Consider the following 16,438-nt stretch of genomic DNA (forward strand, 5'->3'; position numbering starts at 1 on the left):
ATGTTTTGGTAAAGTGCGGACCAGTCTGACAATAAATTCCCCAGAGGTAGAAGCCACCAGAAATGCCCCTCTGTGCCTTGAAGAAGCCCCAGATGCTGTTGCAGCACTATCTGTGAGCTGGTCGGTCATGGAAAGCATGAAAACACCCATGGAGAAAACACGTGTTTGCGATGCAGTTGTGAGTGCTCTTTGTTATTGTTGTTTTTAATCATAACTCCAGCAATTTCATTATTTGAGGTCACGTCCCCGTGTTATGAAAGCCAGGCCGAAGGGCATGCAATACACATGCATTAACATCTGCTCCACACGTCCTTCCTGGTGAGGCCCTAATTCTCCCCATTTCTTGCTCCTTGCTCGGAGCAGTGGTGGCTTCACCAACACATGACCAAAGGTCTGCGGGAAGATGGGACATTGTCCAACAGGATGGAAAAAAGCACGTGCTGGCCTCCAGTTTCTGTTTGGTTGGTGCTGAGAAGACAGTTTCTCCTTCTGCCTCAGGTGCAGACCCCAAGGTGGGTTCCAGCCTCCCCCAGCCAGAGCCAAGGGTAGAGCCTCTCTCTGGCTGGCAGGAACAGAGGGAAAATGAAGATCATGGCCCAACTATCAGCATCGGAGAACACCACCTGCCCCGTAGTGTAGTCCAGAAGAACCTGGATCCTCTGGGGGACACGGTCCAGTGGCAGTGGTGTGGGGTGAGGAGCGGTGAAGACTCGTTGGCGGCCCATGAGTTTCCCCACCGCCCAGATCTTGCCCTCGGGGCTGAAGGAAAAGCTCCCTGTCCTCCTCACGGACCTGGCGGCAACCCCCACTGCCCACCAGTGTCCTCCCTCTGCCACCTCCACCACCCAAGCGTGCCGCCCCCCAGTGAAGCCCTCACTTCCCAGCACGCAGCGCTCCGTGTTGAATCGCCCCGGGCACTGGGGCAAAAGCTGTGGTGCCTCCCTCCGTTCCACACGTCTCCTGTCTGCAGAGAGGCAGAGGAGAGGGTGAGCTGTGTCTGGATCCCATGTCACGTGGGCTGCAGGGGGGAGAGGGAGGCAGAGCATCAGGAGAAGACCCCCTTCCTGCAGTATTTTGTGGCATCTGGTGGGATCTACCCAAACTTGGTGGGAAGCAGGCAATCACCTTCCTTTTTGTGCCCAGGACTGTAGAAAAGCTACTCCGAGCTTTCAGAACTTCTGAAATTTTTCTTCCTAGGGCTCACATGCTTTTGCTGTCACAGCTGCAAGACATTTGCTGTAACAGGGGACTAGTAAGAAGACACTCCCCGGCCTCTCATGGGGCTGCCCAGGGACTTGCCCAGTATCAGGTTGCAGCTGTGTCCAGAATGTGGTACATCAGTCATAATCACAAAATAATTGAGGTGGGATTGGACCTCTGGAGGCCTCCAGGTCAACCTCATAATCACCAAAGAATTGAGGTGGGATTGAACTTCTGGAGATCATAGAATCATAGAATCAGTAAGTTTGGAAGGGACCTCTGGAGATCATCTAGTCCAACCTCCCTGCTCAAGCAGGGTCACCTAGAGCATGAGCATCTCCAGGCCAACCCCATAATCACCGAGTAATTGAGGTGGGGACCAGACTTCTGGAGGTCTCCAAGACAAGACTTCCCGCTCAGGGCAGGTCCAACTAGCCCAGGCTGCTCAGGACCAGCCTTTTTAACATCCGCAAGGGTGGAGATCTGTCCCGTCCCCCCCCCCCCCCAAACCTCCCTGGACACCCTGTATGGTCCATGGTCCAACTTCTGCCTTATTTCAGGAGACACGATGCTTACTCACCTTTCTGGATGGGCATGATGCATCTCCTCCACTCTGCAAATCAATCACACGGCAGGAAGTGAGATGTGACTGCGGCATGCTCCACTTACAGCGTTTTCTAGCCAGTCATGGTGCTTTTGGATTTACAGTGGCAGCAGAAGGTGATGCCAATTACTTCTTTTAATTAATTCTTTTTGTAATGTGTCACAGTTACTCGGCTAAGGTGCTACTAATTCCCTAATTATGCAATAATTAAAATATGGGAAAAGACAGAAAACAAAGAACTTGCTCTGTAGAGTGAAAGCGTTGCAAGCAGAGAGAGACTTACCAAGTTCAGCAGCTTCTTTGCCTGCAAGAAATAATTCATAAAGGAAAATTGGTTACAAAAACCAAATTCGCTATTTGGGAAGGGCAGATCTGGTCCTGTCCCCTGTTTTTCAGATTGTTTTGTTTGCATCCCATCGCTGGACAACGTTAAATACGGGGATGCCTCCAGGAAAGGAGTAAAAATCACTATGGACTTTTAGACAATATGTTATTTCCCGTTGCCTTGTGATATGAAACTTTATAGTCTCATTCTTGGCCAACTTCAGATGTGGATATACTTTTCATGAAATCTCATCAGAAGAAAACCCCAAAGAAAACACTGTCACAGGGAAATAACTTCTCTGGTGGGAAGTTGGGGGGGGGGGGGTAGAAAAGAGACTCACCCCATTCTGCGGACTGTCTTGCTGGAAAACGAAATACAAAGAATATGTTATGGGCAAAAGAATTTCTATTTCAAGAAGAATTCGATGCTCTCCCTTTCTTATCCCTATCTATCACATCTTTCCTTGCCCTATAGAATACGTATTTCCAAAGAAGATGAAGGGTGAGACAGAAATCTGAATGTAGTTGGGTCCATCTAGGTTCTTCCTTCCCACCCAACCATCTCTCTCATTTTCCCTCCTCTTTTCTCTTCATTTGGAGTCTTAAGGGCATCTAAGTCACCCGTGAGCCCTTTTCAACTGTCTTCTATTTAATTTGTAAGACTTGTGACTCAGGGGTCCTGGTTGCTCTCCTCTCTGTTTTCATGCATTTTAAGACAAGCTCTTCCCCACCAGACACATCTTCCCTCTCCTCCATTAAGATTTCACCTTTAGTTTTAAGCAGGTAAGCGATGAGGACAAGGGACCCTGTCCAAGCCACCAGGGTCACAATCAGAGCCACCATCCAGGGAAACACTCCTAGGTAAAAGGGAGCTGAAAAAAAAAACAGGAAAAAAAAAAAGAAAATAGTAGAAAAAAACAGTAGAAATCCATCCTTAGGGGCGTTGGTCTGAAAAAAAGGGAAGGCAGCGGGGAGGTAGGGGCTACAGTGCTAGTTCTACTACTAAACACTGGTGGGGGGGGGGAATGAGGCTGATTTCAATTGTTTGGTCTTAATTTTTGGTTAAGATAGTGTAAGAATACACAGAAATTATTATTATTATTATTATTTAGTCTAAACATGGCTTTTGATAATTGGTCCCTTTCCTAAGCCCCCCCCCCCAAATCTTCAGCAATAAGCTGTGCTTCCTCTAGCTCTGCAGGGTCTAGTCTGAAGTGTGCTGTGCTCTGCAGGTGGAAAATGCAAAAGGTCCTTGACACAGCTGCCCTGCAGAGTGTGAGCTCCATGCAAACTGGAGCTCTGCTCCACAGCAAAGAGCAGAAGCAAAGAGCGGAAGCAAAAAGCAACTGAGCTCCTCTTTTCCAGGAGGTATTTTCAAAAGCATGAAGCTGCCCTAGGGATCCCCTATCCCATTTCCAAATGGGCCTCTCCAGAGTTTCTGCTTGGGAATAAATGATCTGGGCAAGGGCACATGGAAGAGAAACCCCAAGGACCATCTTCACCTGGAAGCGTGGATTTGAGCTACAGACCTGCTACTTCCAGTGTCAACGTGGCACGTTCATAATCAGAACCATCCTGAACAAAACAGACGTACTGGCCTTCATCGGCCGGCCTGACCGCGACGATGTGCAGCGCCATGCTCCCACTCACGAGACCCTCTTTGGACAGCCCTGTCCTCCCGTGGTAGCTCAGCCCTTGCTCTTCATACTGGTCCTGCCCACTACTGTAGTGGTGCACGACGTCAGCGACTCGGGTCCACCTCACTGTCATGTTGGCAGCGTTCCTCCGGGGATGCAAGCTGCAGGGCAACATGACGCCCTGGCCCGCAACCGCTGCCACGGGGCTGGTGGGTCCCACCAGCACAAATGGGGCTGTGGAGAGGGACAGGGCAGAACTGTCAGAGCAAATGTGAGCATCGATGTGAGGCTTATCTGCATCTCCCTTCTGCAATGTCATGTAAGCTCAAGCCAGGCCATCAAGAGCAAGATGCTAGAGGAGATATTCACAGAATCACTGGATGGTTGAGGTTGGAAGGAACCTTTGCAGACCATCTAGTCCAAAGCCCCTGCTCCAGCAGGGTCTCTTAGAGTGCATTGCCCAGGACTGTGTCCAGACAGCTTTTGAGTATCTGCAAGGATGGAGATTCTACAACTTTTCTGGGCAAGAAGGAGCTGAAGTCCAGTTCAAATCCTACTAAGACCAAGGAAATGACCCCCCTTGGTGCATCTGGGACCCTGTGGTGGACTTGTTCTCCTCTGCCATTTAAGGACTAAAGAATGCACCTCAGTGCTACCCTTCCCAATGCTTTGGATGGAGATATTCAAAACCCATCTGGACAACGTGCTCTAGGTGACCCTGCTTGAGCGGGGGGATTGGACTAAATGATCTCCAGAGATCCCTTACAAGCTCACCTGTTCTATGACTCTGTGAATGGGGTTTGAGCTTTGAAAGGGATTTAAGACCCAGCCTTAGGAGCCAATGGCAAAAAGAGGGTTCATTCCCTGTTCTTTGGTCCCTTGCATGGTGGAGATCATGTACAATTTCAGACAAAGGAGAATTTGATCCTCTAGGAGCCTGTAGGAGCAGCGAGGACACCTACCTGCTTCCAGCTTTTGAACGAGAGATGCTGTGAAATACATGATGAAACCAGGCAGAGGAGACTTGATGTCGAAGCTCCCATAGAAGGAGAGAAACCACATCTTCCCCGCACCTCAATCCAGCAAGAAGAGAGGAGGAAGCAAAGAAAAAAGAGTGATTATGGCAATTTGACATGCAGGCAGTACCGCCCCTAATCTTATTTCTTTTCCCTGACTTACTGCAACACCTGCTGGTTTTCTACCCACGCTTTTCGCTTTGCTAATACAAGGCTAAAGGTAAAGCAAAGCCAGTGGTGAGGCACTTGGATGAGGCAAGAGAAAGAAGAATAGATCACGACATTTATTTGCACTGCAGTAAGGCCCGGAAGGCAAAGATCATGTATTTCTTGGGGTGGTTTCACTGCAAGCGTGCTCAGCGCCATCAGATCATGACCCCTGGGAGGCTGCTGGGATAGGAGGGATGATCACCGGGGTGGGGACCATGCACAGGCTCGACTGCAGCTCCACAGATCACATTTCTGCGGCGTCTTCTGCCTGCTTCCTCAGCCTCCTCCAGCGCTCTCCAGTTCCTAAAACTAAAGCCAGGACCCCCGCTTTTGGAACCATTCCCTTATTCATAACCCATAAATTGTATGTCATTACATCACCATTTCCATACACGTGACAGAAACAGCAAGGAATGCAACAGAATTCATGTCGGTGTGTGTAAGAAACAAAGAAATCCTTCATATGAAGAACCGGATGTCTGCTGCCTCCAGGGGAAGAAAACTTGGCAAATGGTGACAGCAGCGGAAAGGGGCAAAGGTCTTCAACGCAACCCATCCGGAGAGAGAAGGAAACCGCAGGGAGCTGGAGGAACTACTCTAAGGGCTGCTATTGCCTCCTCTCAGCCATAAAGGGAGTCGGGACGACCTGCTCTTGGGGGAGGTGAGCAGCCAAAGCCGTGCGAGACCCAATGCCCTGCTCTACCCGCTTCGCTCCCATGCAACGGGTCCCTGTGCCAGTTCATGCGACCATGTTTGCAGGCAGAGGGGGTGATTAGGATTTTTGTGATTTTTTTCTGTTTGGAAGCTGTAGAAGCAATAAGCACTTATTGCAGGGAGGCATTTCCAGGCTGAAAATTGTCTCTTACCAGTTTGGTGCTCCCAGAAACTGCGGTTACTTCTTAAGCTCTCCAATTTTTGAGTGTTTGGTGACTTTCCATTCATGAGTCATGGTTGCCACTAAAGAAATGTCTTTGCCTCTTCTGCACTTGCCGCAGATAAAAAATAAAGATTAAAGTTATCGAGTGGGCAGGGACATTACTGCTGCACTTCCCAGCCTGGCTGTGCGGGGAGATTAGAGCCACATCCTGTAGCTCAGCAGCTCGGACAGATCCTTCCTTGCCTTGCTCCACCTGGCTGAACGGTGGCAGCAATTTTGCTAAGGGACCAGCTGGTGATTTGCTTTAATTTTACTCATCTTGGTGTGGGGACACCCTGGTTTTATCACTCGAGCACAGAAGCGGAGCCTGGCACCATAGCAGAGGCCTTGCAAAGTAGTGACATGGAAAAGCCCAGACATGGGACTGTAATGAGGGGGCACTGCCTTGGCACTGGCAACCACGTCACTTCGAGCACCTCACCCACGGGCAGTTAAAGAAACACAAAGTTGGGCAAAGGTGGTTTAGGAGTAACAAGGAGAGCAAAGAAATAGCATCTAACATGCATAAGAACCACCGTATATAACAAATACAGATGCAACAAAGTGCTGCCGACCAAAAAAGAATGAGCACAGGTGCAAAAGAAAATATGTTTGCTAAAGCAGATAACATTTGTAACATTAGCAGACATAGAAAAATGAGCTATAACATCCCAGTGACACCAAAATGAAACCCTTGAGCTCAGGACCCCGAGGAGCAGGACGAGGTGCAAGTACAACCCCAGGAAAAGAGGTAGAAAGCATGAGATGCGTGGAATGTTAACTGCATTATTCCTTCTTTTCCTGTTATGATTAGAGCTGGACTAATAATAAGGCCTTTGTGATTTTGGTTATACTAAGTTCTTGCCTTTATTTATAAGCCAGGTGTGCATTCTCTTTGCCCAGAAACAAGATTTTGAGCATAATAAATGGGTGGAGGGTGCAGGCAGCTGTCCTTTCTGGGCAGGTTTTTCTGCAAAACCACAGAAAGCCAGGGGTGTTTGTAAGGCTACCAAGAAAAACAAAATAAAATAAAACATGACAATCAGGAGCAAAAGCAGCCTGACCCCAGACCACACACTCATCCCCTGCTGCGTTTTCAGAAGAAACCTCAGAGCTGAGGAATGGGGTTATTCAGTGGGGACCAAACCCTCGGGACCGGGATCCTTGCAAAAGCATCAAGCAGGCTGAGCAAGAATTTGCAGAATTAAAGAAAACTGCCAAGTTCCAATTGCTCTCCCAGAAAGTGTGGGCAGGGTGGTTAGCAAGCGGGCTGGGGAGGGAGAATCAGGATACAAAGACAGGAAATGCAGAACCAGAAACTGAAACAGAAACTACTGAACGAGCTAGAAGAGGGCAAAATTTGGGAAGGAGCTGCAGCCTTAAGACAGTTATAGAGCATTAGAAAGCAAGTGAACAAATCTACACAATTATGAGTGAAAAACAGGAATTAAAAGCCAAATTAACCACAACATGAGGGCTTTGTGGGGTTTCAGAGGAAGGTCTGAAGTTGTAAAATTGTGTCATGAAAGCGGAGAAATGTATTTTGGGGCAGCAAAAGTCCCTAGCCTCTCTTGGAGGTATTTTCAACAATGCAAGCGAACCACCTTGAGCCAAGGCATGCTGTTTCCTTTGCTAAATTAAAAGAAATGAGGAAAAGACAGAAAAGGAGGGTGACAAGGCAGAAAGAGTGAGAGATTGTGCCTGGTAGTATTAGAAAAACCTGCAGCAAAGAAGCAGCAATGGGACCAAACATGAGGCGAGTTTCCTCTTTGCCCCCCAAACAAGATTTTTGAGTAGGATTTTGAATCAGAAAGTGCAGAAAGACTGGCCGCAGCAGAACCCGTGGCTGGTGGGGAGGCGAGACACAACGTTAACTCCAGTTGAGGGTTGGGAATGGAAATGCTCCAGCCAACGCCATGTTTCAGGGCTGTGTTGCTGCAGCAGAAGTAACAAGCCTGGAGCAAAATATAGTCAAAAAGGGGGACAAACATGGAAAAAATACTGAGCTCACAGAGGTAGTTTTGAGCTGATTCTTGCAGTAACCATGAGCCTGAGGTGGAAGTGTTGAAGCTGGGTGGCTGTTGCACGAGAAGGACCACGGTGCCATTTCTCTTGGGGTTCAGACTCACAGACACCCCCTTTCTCCCACCCAACTGGCATCAGGCTGCCTTGTCCTTGGCCACCTCTAAGGCATGAACCAATTCCTTCACATTTATTGATTGCAGAAGCAAGTTCCCTAAGGGTAGAGGAGTAAATCGCCATGATTATTCCAGGTCATCCAAAGATAGGCAGCCGGAGAGAAGACAGACCCTTTGCAGCGTACCTCATGACGTCAAGAAAATCTTTTTCTGTGCTAATAATTCATACTCTCGAGGGAGTAATTCATGCTTTCTGGGGAAGTGTGGTCTAAAGCACTGTGCCAGCTTGGTGTGGCAATTGTGACCACAGTGGATGGTGTGGGAAGCTCTCCAATGAGTCCGTAACTGCCCCTAAACATGTGAGTAGGGATGGGTACAGATGGGGGCTGGCAGATCCAGTGAGACCCAGGTCATCAGAGACTTCAAGGCTTTGGCAAATTGCCCCAGGAAGGATGCTCTCAAGCACTGGTTTTCTCTCAGAGCACCCCAACATGCACCAGGGAAAACGGTGCATGGAAATAAATACACCTCCTTTAGATACTCCCTTTGATGCCATCTCTGCTCAATAACCCTCACCAGATGTCTCCTCCATGGACACCAGGCAGCAGAGCCTCCCCTTTCCTCTAGAGTGGAAGCTCATTTGGGAGAACTTCCCCATCTTTGCAAAGACTCTAGTGACCACAGCACAAACTGTTTGGAAAAAAGAAACCAAACAAAAAAATGCATGGAAATGATGGAAGTGATCTGGAGCTATCGTCTTCAACCAGCACCCAAAGAAGCTGCCACTAGGAGCAGGAGCAACTGTCACCCTTTGCAGACATAGATACTGCAGGGAAAGAGCTCAAAGTGCTCCCAGGAGAAGTGTGAAGTCCTTTATTTAGAGCCCCCTGCTTGTCCACATTTACAGAGGGACACAATCCTGGTAGGTCAGAAGACCGTCTCTTTTGAACAGCCTCTTCCACCCAACACAGCCAGAAGAAGCAAGGCAAGAAAGGCCCAGCATTGGCTATCAACTCTCCCCGTTAACACTTGTAGTGAGGGAAAGACACAACTGCAAGAAAGATGACATTGCAAAGCGGCCCAATTTGGTCCCGTTTGTGGGCAGAAATGGTGGCAGGAGGGTTTCCCCCGCTTCATCTCAGTGCTTGCCAGCTGCCTGTTGTTCAGCAGACCAGTCCAAAACCACCGATCCTCCAGGGTCATCAATTTGATTCGAGAGGAAATCTGCAAGAAAGATGTCCTTGGGAAGCAGCGAGACCGCGGAACAACAAAGGCCAGATTCATAGAGGTCTTCTGCGGGGCATTTCAGGGAGACAACCTGAGCCAGTTTTTGTCCCACACCCAGAGCCACAGGTGGATCTTCTCCCCCTTAAGGAGGCCGGTGGGAAAGTGAAGATGGGGGCATCAGTCTCTGCATTGGAAAAGGCCACCTGCCCCTTGTCATACTCCAGGGACACGCGGATCCTTCTGGGGATGCATCTCTGTGGCAGCGGGGTGCGTTCAGGGGAGGTGAGAGCCCGAAATATGTCCTCCAGCTTCACCACTGCCCAGACTCCCTCCTCAGGGCTCAGGTAGGTCCGCCCCTTCCTCTTCAGAGAGGCCCTGGCCAGTCCCACACCCCAGCTCTTCCCACAGCCTACTGTCACTTCCCAGACATGTCTGCCCATGGTGAAGCCCTCGCGGCCCAGTACGCAGCACCACGCGTCAAATCGCTCTGGCCTCTCGGGCCACTCTTGCTGCTCTTCTCCCCACCTCACACCTCTGCTGTCTTTGGATAGGAGCAACCAGGGGTGAGCTGTGTTCGGATCCAGGGTCATTTTTGCTGCAGGAGAAAGAGATCAACAGACTGAGGCAGAGCTTGGCTTGGGGTGGTGGCAGGGAACTACCCAATGGGGAATGTCTATGGCCTCCTGCCAGTGTATGGTCCCCAAAGAAGAAAGAAGGAAAGAAAGAATAAAATTAAAGCTCAAGCACCCATACTAGAGGGGTCAAAGTTGCTCTTGTCCGTGGTCAAGTCTCTGCCTCAATGGCTGAGACTGAAGAGCAAGCAGAAGAGTGGGCATAACATAAGCATCGCTGCTCCTGACAGTCCAGATCCCTAGAGGGGGCACCAAGGCCTTGCCCAGGAAGGGAGTCTGGCATCAGGCACCTCCCAAACAGCAAACTTGGAGCAGGAACAAGCAGAAGGATGGAGAAGGATGGAGAGACTGGGAAAAGACATAGTGAGAATAAGAGGTGGCCCACTAGAGAAGACAGACATGTAATTTCCCCTGTTGTCCCTTCAGCTGAGCAGATTTCTACATAAGGGAGGGGATATCATTTTACAGGATCATCTCCTCCACTACGAAACACAGCATCTTGAGAAAAGACTTGGCTCCAAACTGTGTTTTACCACTGGAGATGGGTCCAAGAATGCTATATCAGATCCACCCTTTGCTCTTGCACATGATCTGTCTCTGGGACCACGTTTGGTACCGCAAGAAGCCGCAGCTAAGCCCGAGTTTCATCCCACCATCTCAATTTTCTCCACTGTTTTTTGCTTCTTCTCCCCCAGGTGCTTGGGGTTTGGGGATTCTCTCCAGGCTGTGAATGCCTCCCTTATGGCCAACGAGGAGAAGAGCAGGAGGAAGTGAGAATTAAAACCAGGCAGAAAAATGGGAGTTTTGGTTCCCAGGGAGCTGTGAGCAGGCAGGGGAGGCAAACTCCCCCCCTCACCAGCCCTGCTGATGCAACAGGAGCTGCTCACAGGGAGCTCTTGAACATGCTTTAAATTACCTTTTCCCATGTTGTTCATGAATCTCTGCCACCCTAAAATTAAAAAAGAAAAAAAAAAAGAAATTCAGATGAGAAGTTATCCAAATGAGCGTTCGTTTTTCACTTGACTAGTTTATCGCTATGTCACTAAGGCATTTAGGATGCCTCGGGTGGATTCAGGTTACAGGGCTCCTTCAGGCAGCTGAATTCACCTCCCTCTTCCTTTGTGTTGCCTCCTCCCCTGAGGAATTACCCTGACCAACCTCCTCTCTCCAGATCAACAAGTTGAGTGAGCAACAGAAACAAACGCACAGGGACTATTTATAGCTCTTGCCCTTTTCCCATTGGAATCTGTGACCAAATTCTATTGAATTCAGGACAGTAAACAGAGGAAGAAAAGGGGAAGAAAGCCTAATTGCTGCATTTATCTCTTCTTGGAGTCACAAAAGTAGTATTTTCTCCTCCCAAGAGCACATAAACGTGATAAAATGGAGGGATTGCTTAGCCTTCACATCCATTTTTGGCTATGTTCTGCTAAAATAGCTGGGCTCTCATTTTCAAAGTAGAGGAATTTTTCCTCTTCCGAGGTTTCTCCAGCATTACGCAGTAACTCAGGCTTTGCCTAGCTCATGGTAAGTTAATTGGCGTTAAAGAACCAAATGTTGGCCAAAAAAAAAAAAAAAAAAAAAAAAGAATAGGAGACACCTGGGAGACAACTCACAGGGGAGTAGCAGCAATGCTTCAGCTATACTTTTATGGACTTAACTACATCCTGAATTTTGACAATCTTCCTTGTAAGAGCAAGGGCAGCACTGGGCAGGGACTTGGGCCTGCAGTTGTTGCTGCAACACCAAAGCACCTCAGTAACGGTCAGACCAAGGGCGACCCTGAAGCTTCCTGTGGCCACGGTCGCTCTGACGCACTCAGGGCACCGGACACCCAAACGTGACAGGGACGGAGTTGTCCCACCTTACCGGCAGGCCCCAAACCGTAGTTCTCCCTTCCTTATTTTTCCCTTTCACTCTTTTCACTCAAGAGTTTCAGGAATCCAAGAAAAGTCCATTTCCCAGCTCATTTGAGCTTTCTGTTTAGTGTTTGTATTTGCTGTAGAAGATAAAGCCCATGATCCTGTGCATCCCTTGTGCATTGATGAGTTTGCTAAAGGGTGATAACCCAGATCCTCCTCTCTGGAACCTGGGTTAAGCGTTTACCTTTGGTCTTTGACAGATACACAATGAAGCCGATGAAACCAAGCACTGTCAGGTTCATGGTTAGAATAGCCATCCCTGGATAGGCATCTTTTAAAAAGTCTAAAAAAGAGGAAAAAAACCCAACAACAAGAGAATTTTCAAAAAATTATTCCATTTTAAGGTTTTCCTGACAACATGCAAGGATTTCTTTCTTTCTCCACCAGGTTCAGCAATGAACCAGGTTTCCTCAGGAGAGAGAAACGGTGCTAAGCATGTGCATCCTACAGATGCAACGGGGATCAGAGTGCTGAATTCCAGATCCCATGAGTCTTCACAGTGCTACGCTGTTTAAAATCGTCTTATTTCTCATGTGAGGGTGAGCTGTGGCCCAGCACCTTCCTTCTTCACCGTGTTTGTCATGTGAAGCTGAGTGGGACATCTCAAGACACACCAACCAAAGGATTTAGATGCTGCCCTGTTTGTTGCAAGAGTGTCTTTACTGAGCTGCTCATTTGCTGTACTATAGAAATTTAGGCTGTGTGGGTTTTTGCTCCCTGGTTGACACCTGGTTACTAAACTTAGCCATGAGGCTAGACCCAAGCAACCACCAGTAGGAATATTTCACCACTAAATGCATGCAATCTTTGAAACCTCAGATCTCAGCCATAAATCTCTGGAGAAACCCTAGCTTTCCCCAGATCTCGCTGTGTCTCTCTGTGGAGTGCTGTGTCGAGGTTAACCGACCTGAAGTTTGAAAAGCTGTTCCCCTTTCTTGGTTGAGGTAGATGTTCCTCACCACACAGGATGCGTTCTTCGTGGTGTTTCCCGTTATGACAAGGGTACTTTGTACTTCAAAGAGACCCCTCTCATCTTGGGTATATGTTTGGGACTGCTGCTGTAAGGGCTGATGGTTGAGATCCCTCCACATTATCTCGGGCTGTGGGTACCAACCAGCCGATCGACACACAGCTCTGACGTCTCCTTGGTAGCTCTCCGTGGAGATGTAAGGAGCAGACCCCATGGCTAAGACGACATGTGCACACATAAAATTGAGTTTGAATAGGGCTTGTTTTCAAAAGGGACATTTATTTTTAGATTCCAGAAACTGCAGCAACATGGAGTTTCAATTATTTTGCATGGGGGCGAACAAGAAGTATAAGCTTTTCAGTCTTACTCCAACCCAATATTTACCTAGAGATAGTGCTTATATTTTAGAATCAGATATGCTTCATAGTTACATGTCTTAGAGAAAGACAATAGCTCAGAGGAAAAAAATAACCCCCCTTGAAATGGAGCAAAACCTTCAGTGATGTCACCCACCACCAGATAGAGTTGAAATAACCAAAAATCTGCTCAGTCCTGATTTGACGCCTCCATCTGCCCTGGACCCTCCAAACAGATGCTCCCTCCTAAAAGCCGCAAAGACCTTCAGGAAAGGCTGTGTCCAGCCAATGTGTCTAAAATTAAATTTTAATGATTCTCCCCCCAAGAGCACATGGTCATGGGCTACAAACCTGTCACCTTCAGTTCCAGATGAACACCTTCATATTCAATTCTGTTTCGAATGAAGCAGATGTAGTGTCCCTCATCGGATGGTCCGACGTTGGAAAGCCTCAAATCCGCATGGCCCCCACAGGTCCAGCGCTTCAGTAGCACTGTCTTTTGGTCATGTCCTGGTGCCCTGTCGCTGTTCATCCCTTTGTGGCTGTTATGCTGGGGCCAGGAGTGTGGCACCCGCAGCCAGGTCACCTCCACAGGCTGAGGGCTCCTGGTTGGGTGGAGGTGGCAGGGCAGCACAGTGTCTGCCCTGATGATGACAAGGAGGATGGGATTATCTGTTCCTCGCCACGAAAATTGAGCTGTGGGATAGAGCAGGATATTGGGCCAAATGAGGTGGCAAGGAGGGCATGCACATGTTTAATGCAAAGCTCAAAAGGGCACCAATAGATGCTCAGCCTGGGCACAACGGTCTCTACAGCCCATCATGGACCACCATTGCTCCTGCACACTAGCGTGAACTACCATGGTCCCTGCAGTCTACCAGGTACCAACATGGTCCCTGCAGTTCTCCATGAACCACCGCAGTCCCTGAAGTCTACCATGAACCACCATGGTACCTGCATACCACCATAAACCACCATTGTCCCTGCGGTCCACCATGAACCACCATGGTCCCTGCAGTCCACCATGAATCACCACGGTCCCTGCAGGCTGGAGGAGCAGACCAATGAGGAATGTGAGGGGATTCCCTGCTTCCTCCTTCACTCATCTGCCCAAATTAAATCCATTTCAGTATCTTTAAATCTTTATGAGACCACTATAAATCTGTGACGCACTGAATTTCTCAATGCCTTTGACATTTAAATGCATTTAAGTCATGCAGGATGCAGTCAACTCCCGGCAAGTGTGCAAGGTCCTACCTGCCTCCAGCTTCAGAACGCAGAGCATCAGGAAGCAGATAACGACGCAAGGCAGAGAGCAGCCAGCATGGAAAAATGAAAGAAGCTTCATCCTCGCAGCCATCTGACCTACCAAAGAGGAAAAGGCTGGAGGGTGAGATGGGGGGAAGCAGCAGGTGACACAGATGTGGGAGGAATGGAAAGATAAGGAAGGACGGCGCGTTTGTGGAGAAAGAGTTTAAATGCTTAACTGATCTCTGTAGTCGCTGTATTTAAACACGATGACAGCTATACTTTGAGTGGACTGCAAAGCCTGAAAGCAGATAAATAAAGCAGGAAAAAATCCCGTCACAGAAAATATATGGATCCGGAGATTTTTCCCAAGGGTTGCCGACCCAAACAGTGACAAGGAACCCCTCCTCCAGCACGTTCCTGTACTTGGCCCAGCTCCCTGGGCTGTGGCACTACCGTGCTCTACAGCCACCCATTGGGGGTCCTGCAGTCACCCTAGGGGTCCCAGATCCATAGGGGTCCTGGACCCATTTGGGGTCCTTCACTGGCCTTGGTGGTCCTGGACTTGTGGTCCTGAACCTGTTGGGGGTTCTGCAGGGACCCTAAGGGTCCTGAATTCCCACCCCATGTCAGGGACTCCCTGGCCCTGGGGTCCGCTGATGGGTCTGTGGACCCTGACAACTGCGGGACTCCTGGGAATGCAGGATCTCCCCCACTCCTGTGGCTGTGGGACCCCTAAGAGTCTTGGAGCCCCAAGAAGTCCTGGACTGTTGATAGTGGTGGGACTCCCTGGTGGGTGTGGGATCCCCCACAGCAACAGGACCCCGATGGGTCCGGTGTCCGGTGCCCTTGCAGGATCCCCAGGTGGGTCCAGGCCCCAACATGGCAAGGGGATCCCTGATGGGTCCACGACCTCCTGGTGGCTGCAGGACCCCCAGTGGATCAAGGACTCCTAGGGTGTCTGTGAGACCGCTAATGAGTCCAGGATGTCTATGGGTCCAGGATCCTGGGTAGCTGTAGGACTGGCCACAGGTCTGGGACCCCTGCAGCTGTCAGGGGTCCTGCAGCTGCTGAGGAGTCTCCCAGCCATCAGACCCCCCTAAAACACTTAGGAGGGGTCTCAGACCTGCTCGGGGGGTCCCACATCTATTGGGGGTCCCAGACCCCTCATGGATCCTCCAGGGCCAGGGTATCCCACAGTCATTGAGGGTCCTGCAGCCATTTGGGAGGGGGTCCCACAGCCATCAGGGGGGTCCCAAATCTCTCAGGGGCCTGCAGCCATCGGGGGTCCTGCAGCCATTGGGGAGTCCGCAGCCATTGGCGGGGGGTCCCAGAGTCATTGGGCAGGGGTCCTGGAGCTGTTGGGGGTCCCAGAGCTGCTGGGGGGGGGAATCAAACCGCACTAGGGTCCCACAGCCACGGGAGGGGGGTCCTGCAGCCATCGACGGATCCCTAACTTTTCAGGGGGCTCGCAGCCCCCCGAAGGGGTCCCAGAATCATTGGGGCAGGGGGTCCGGACCTGTCGGGGGTCCTGGAGCCTCCGAGGGGGCTTGAAACGCGCAGGGGTCCCACAGCCATCGGGGGGGGGGGCTTCCCGTAGCCGGCGGGGGAGGGGGAGCTCGAACCTCTCAGGGACCCCTAAGCCGTCCGGGGCGGGGGTGGTGTCCTGCAGCCCCCGAGAGTCCCGGAGCCGTCGCGGGGCCGGGGGCCGGGGGTGGATCCCGGAGCTGTCGAAGGTCCCGCAGCTGTCGAGGATCCCGGAGTCCGTGGAGGATCCTGCAGCCCCCGAGGGTCCCGCAGCCCTGGGAGCTCCCAGAACTGTCGGGGTGGTGCTGGTGGTCCCGCAGCTCCTCCGGGGTGGGGGAAAAGAGGGATCCCACAGTCTTGCGGGAAGGTCCTGGAGCCGATGAGGGTCCCGGAGCCGCCGGACACTCGCCGCTTTTCCCGGCAGCGGCTCTCGCATCGCAAGAAACGAAAGAGAAAGCGCCGAGCACTCCCCCCCTCCCCCCCCCCCCAAAAAAAAAAAAAAAAAAAAAAA

General features: G+C 50.3%; 2 protein-coding genes across 15 annotated transcripts; both read right to left on the minus strand.

Annotated features, from left to right (window-relative positions):
* Positions 1–176: 176 nt before the first annotated feature.
* LOC134154438 (butyrophilin subfamily 3 member A1-like) lies at positions 177–8,800 on the minus strand. 9 transcript variants are annotated; one of them, XM_062601138.1, is made up of 8 exons: positions 5,858–8,800; positions 4,728–4,838; positions 3,658–3,999; positions 2,896–3,000; positions 2,470–2,486; positions 2,088–2,108; positions 1,781–1,813; positions 177–562 (listed from the first exon to the last, which is right to left on the minus strand). In XM_062601138.1, exons 1-8 carry the CDS (start codon positions 5,931–5,933, stop codon positions 239–241), a joined length of 1,029 nt encoding a protein of 342 aa, XP_062457122.1. In that variant the 5' UTR covers positions 5,934–8,800; the 3' UTR covers positions 177–238. The 9 variants fall into 9 exon arrangements, with proteins under 9 accessions (XP_062457122.1, XP_062457124.1, XP_062457125.1 ...); XM_062601140.1 differs by having other exon boundaries at positions 402–659; XM_062601141.1 differs by having other exon boundaries at positions 402–562; positions 2,470–2,490.
* Positions 8,801–8,886: 86 nt separating this feature from the next.
* On the minus strand, positions 8,887–16,405 carry LOC134154437 (butyrophilin subfamily 1 member A1-like). 6 transcript variants are annotated; one of them, XM_062601130.1, is made up of 8 exons: positions 16,026–16,405; positions 14,640–14,701; positions 14,410–14,512; positions 13,504–13,848; positions 12,734–13,012; positions 12,011–12,109; positions 10,821–10,853; positions 8,887–9,867 (listed from the first exon to the last, which is right to left on the minus strand). In XM_062601130.1, the coding sequence occupies exons 3-8, from the start codon at positions 14,510–14,512 to the stop codon at positions 9,326–9,328; spliced, it is 1,401 nt and encodes a 466-aa protein (XP_062457114.1). In that variant the 5' UTR covers positions 14,640–14,701; positions 16,026–16,405; the 3' UTR covers positions 8,887–9,325. The 6 variants fall into 6 exon arrangements, with proteins under 6 accessions (XP_062457114.1, XP_062457113.1, XP_062457117.1 ...); XM_062601129.1 differs by having other exon boundaries at positions 14,410–14,517; XM_062601133.1 differs by having other exon boundaries at positions 14,115–14,517.
* Between the last annotated feature and the right edge of the window lie 33 nt (positions 16,406–16,438).

This window comes from Rhea pennata, unplaced genomic scaffold (genome assembly GCF_028389875.1).
Source record: "Rhea pennata isolate bPtePen1 unplaced genomic scaffold, bPtePen1.pri scaffold_31, whole genome shotgun sequence".
NCBI classification, from domain to species: Eukaryota; Metazoa; Chordata; class Aves; order Rheiformes; family Rheidae; genus Rhea; species Rhea pennata.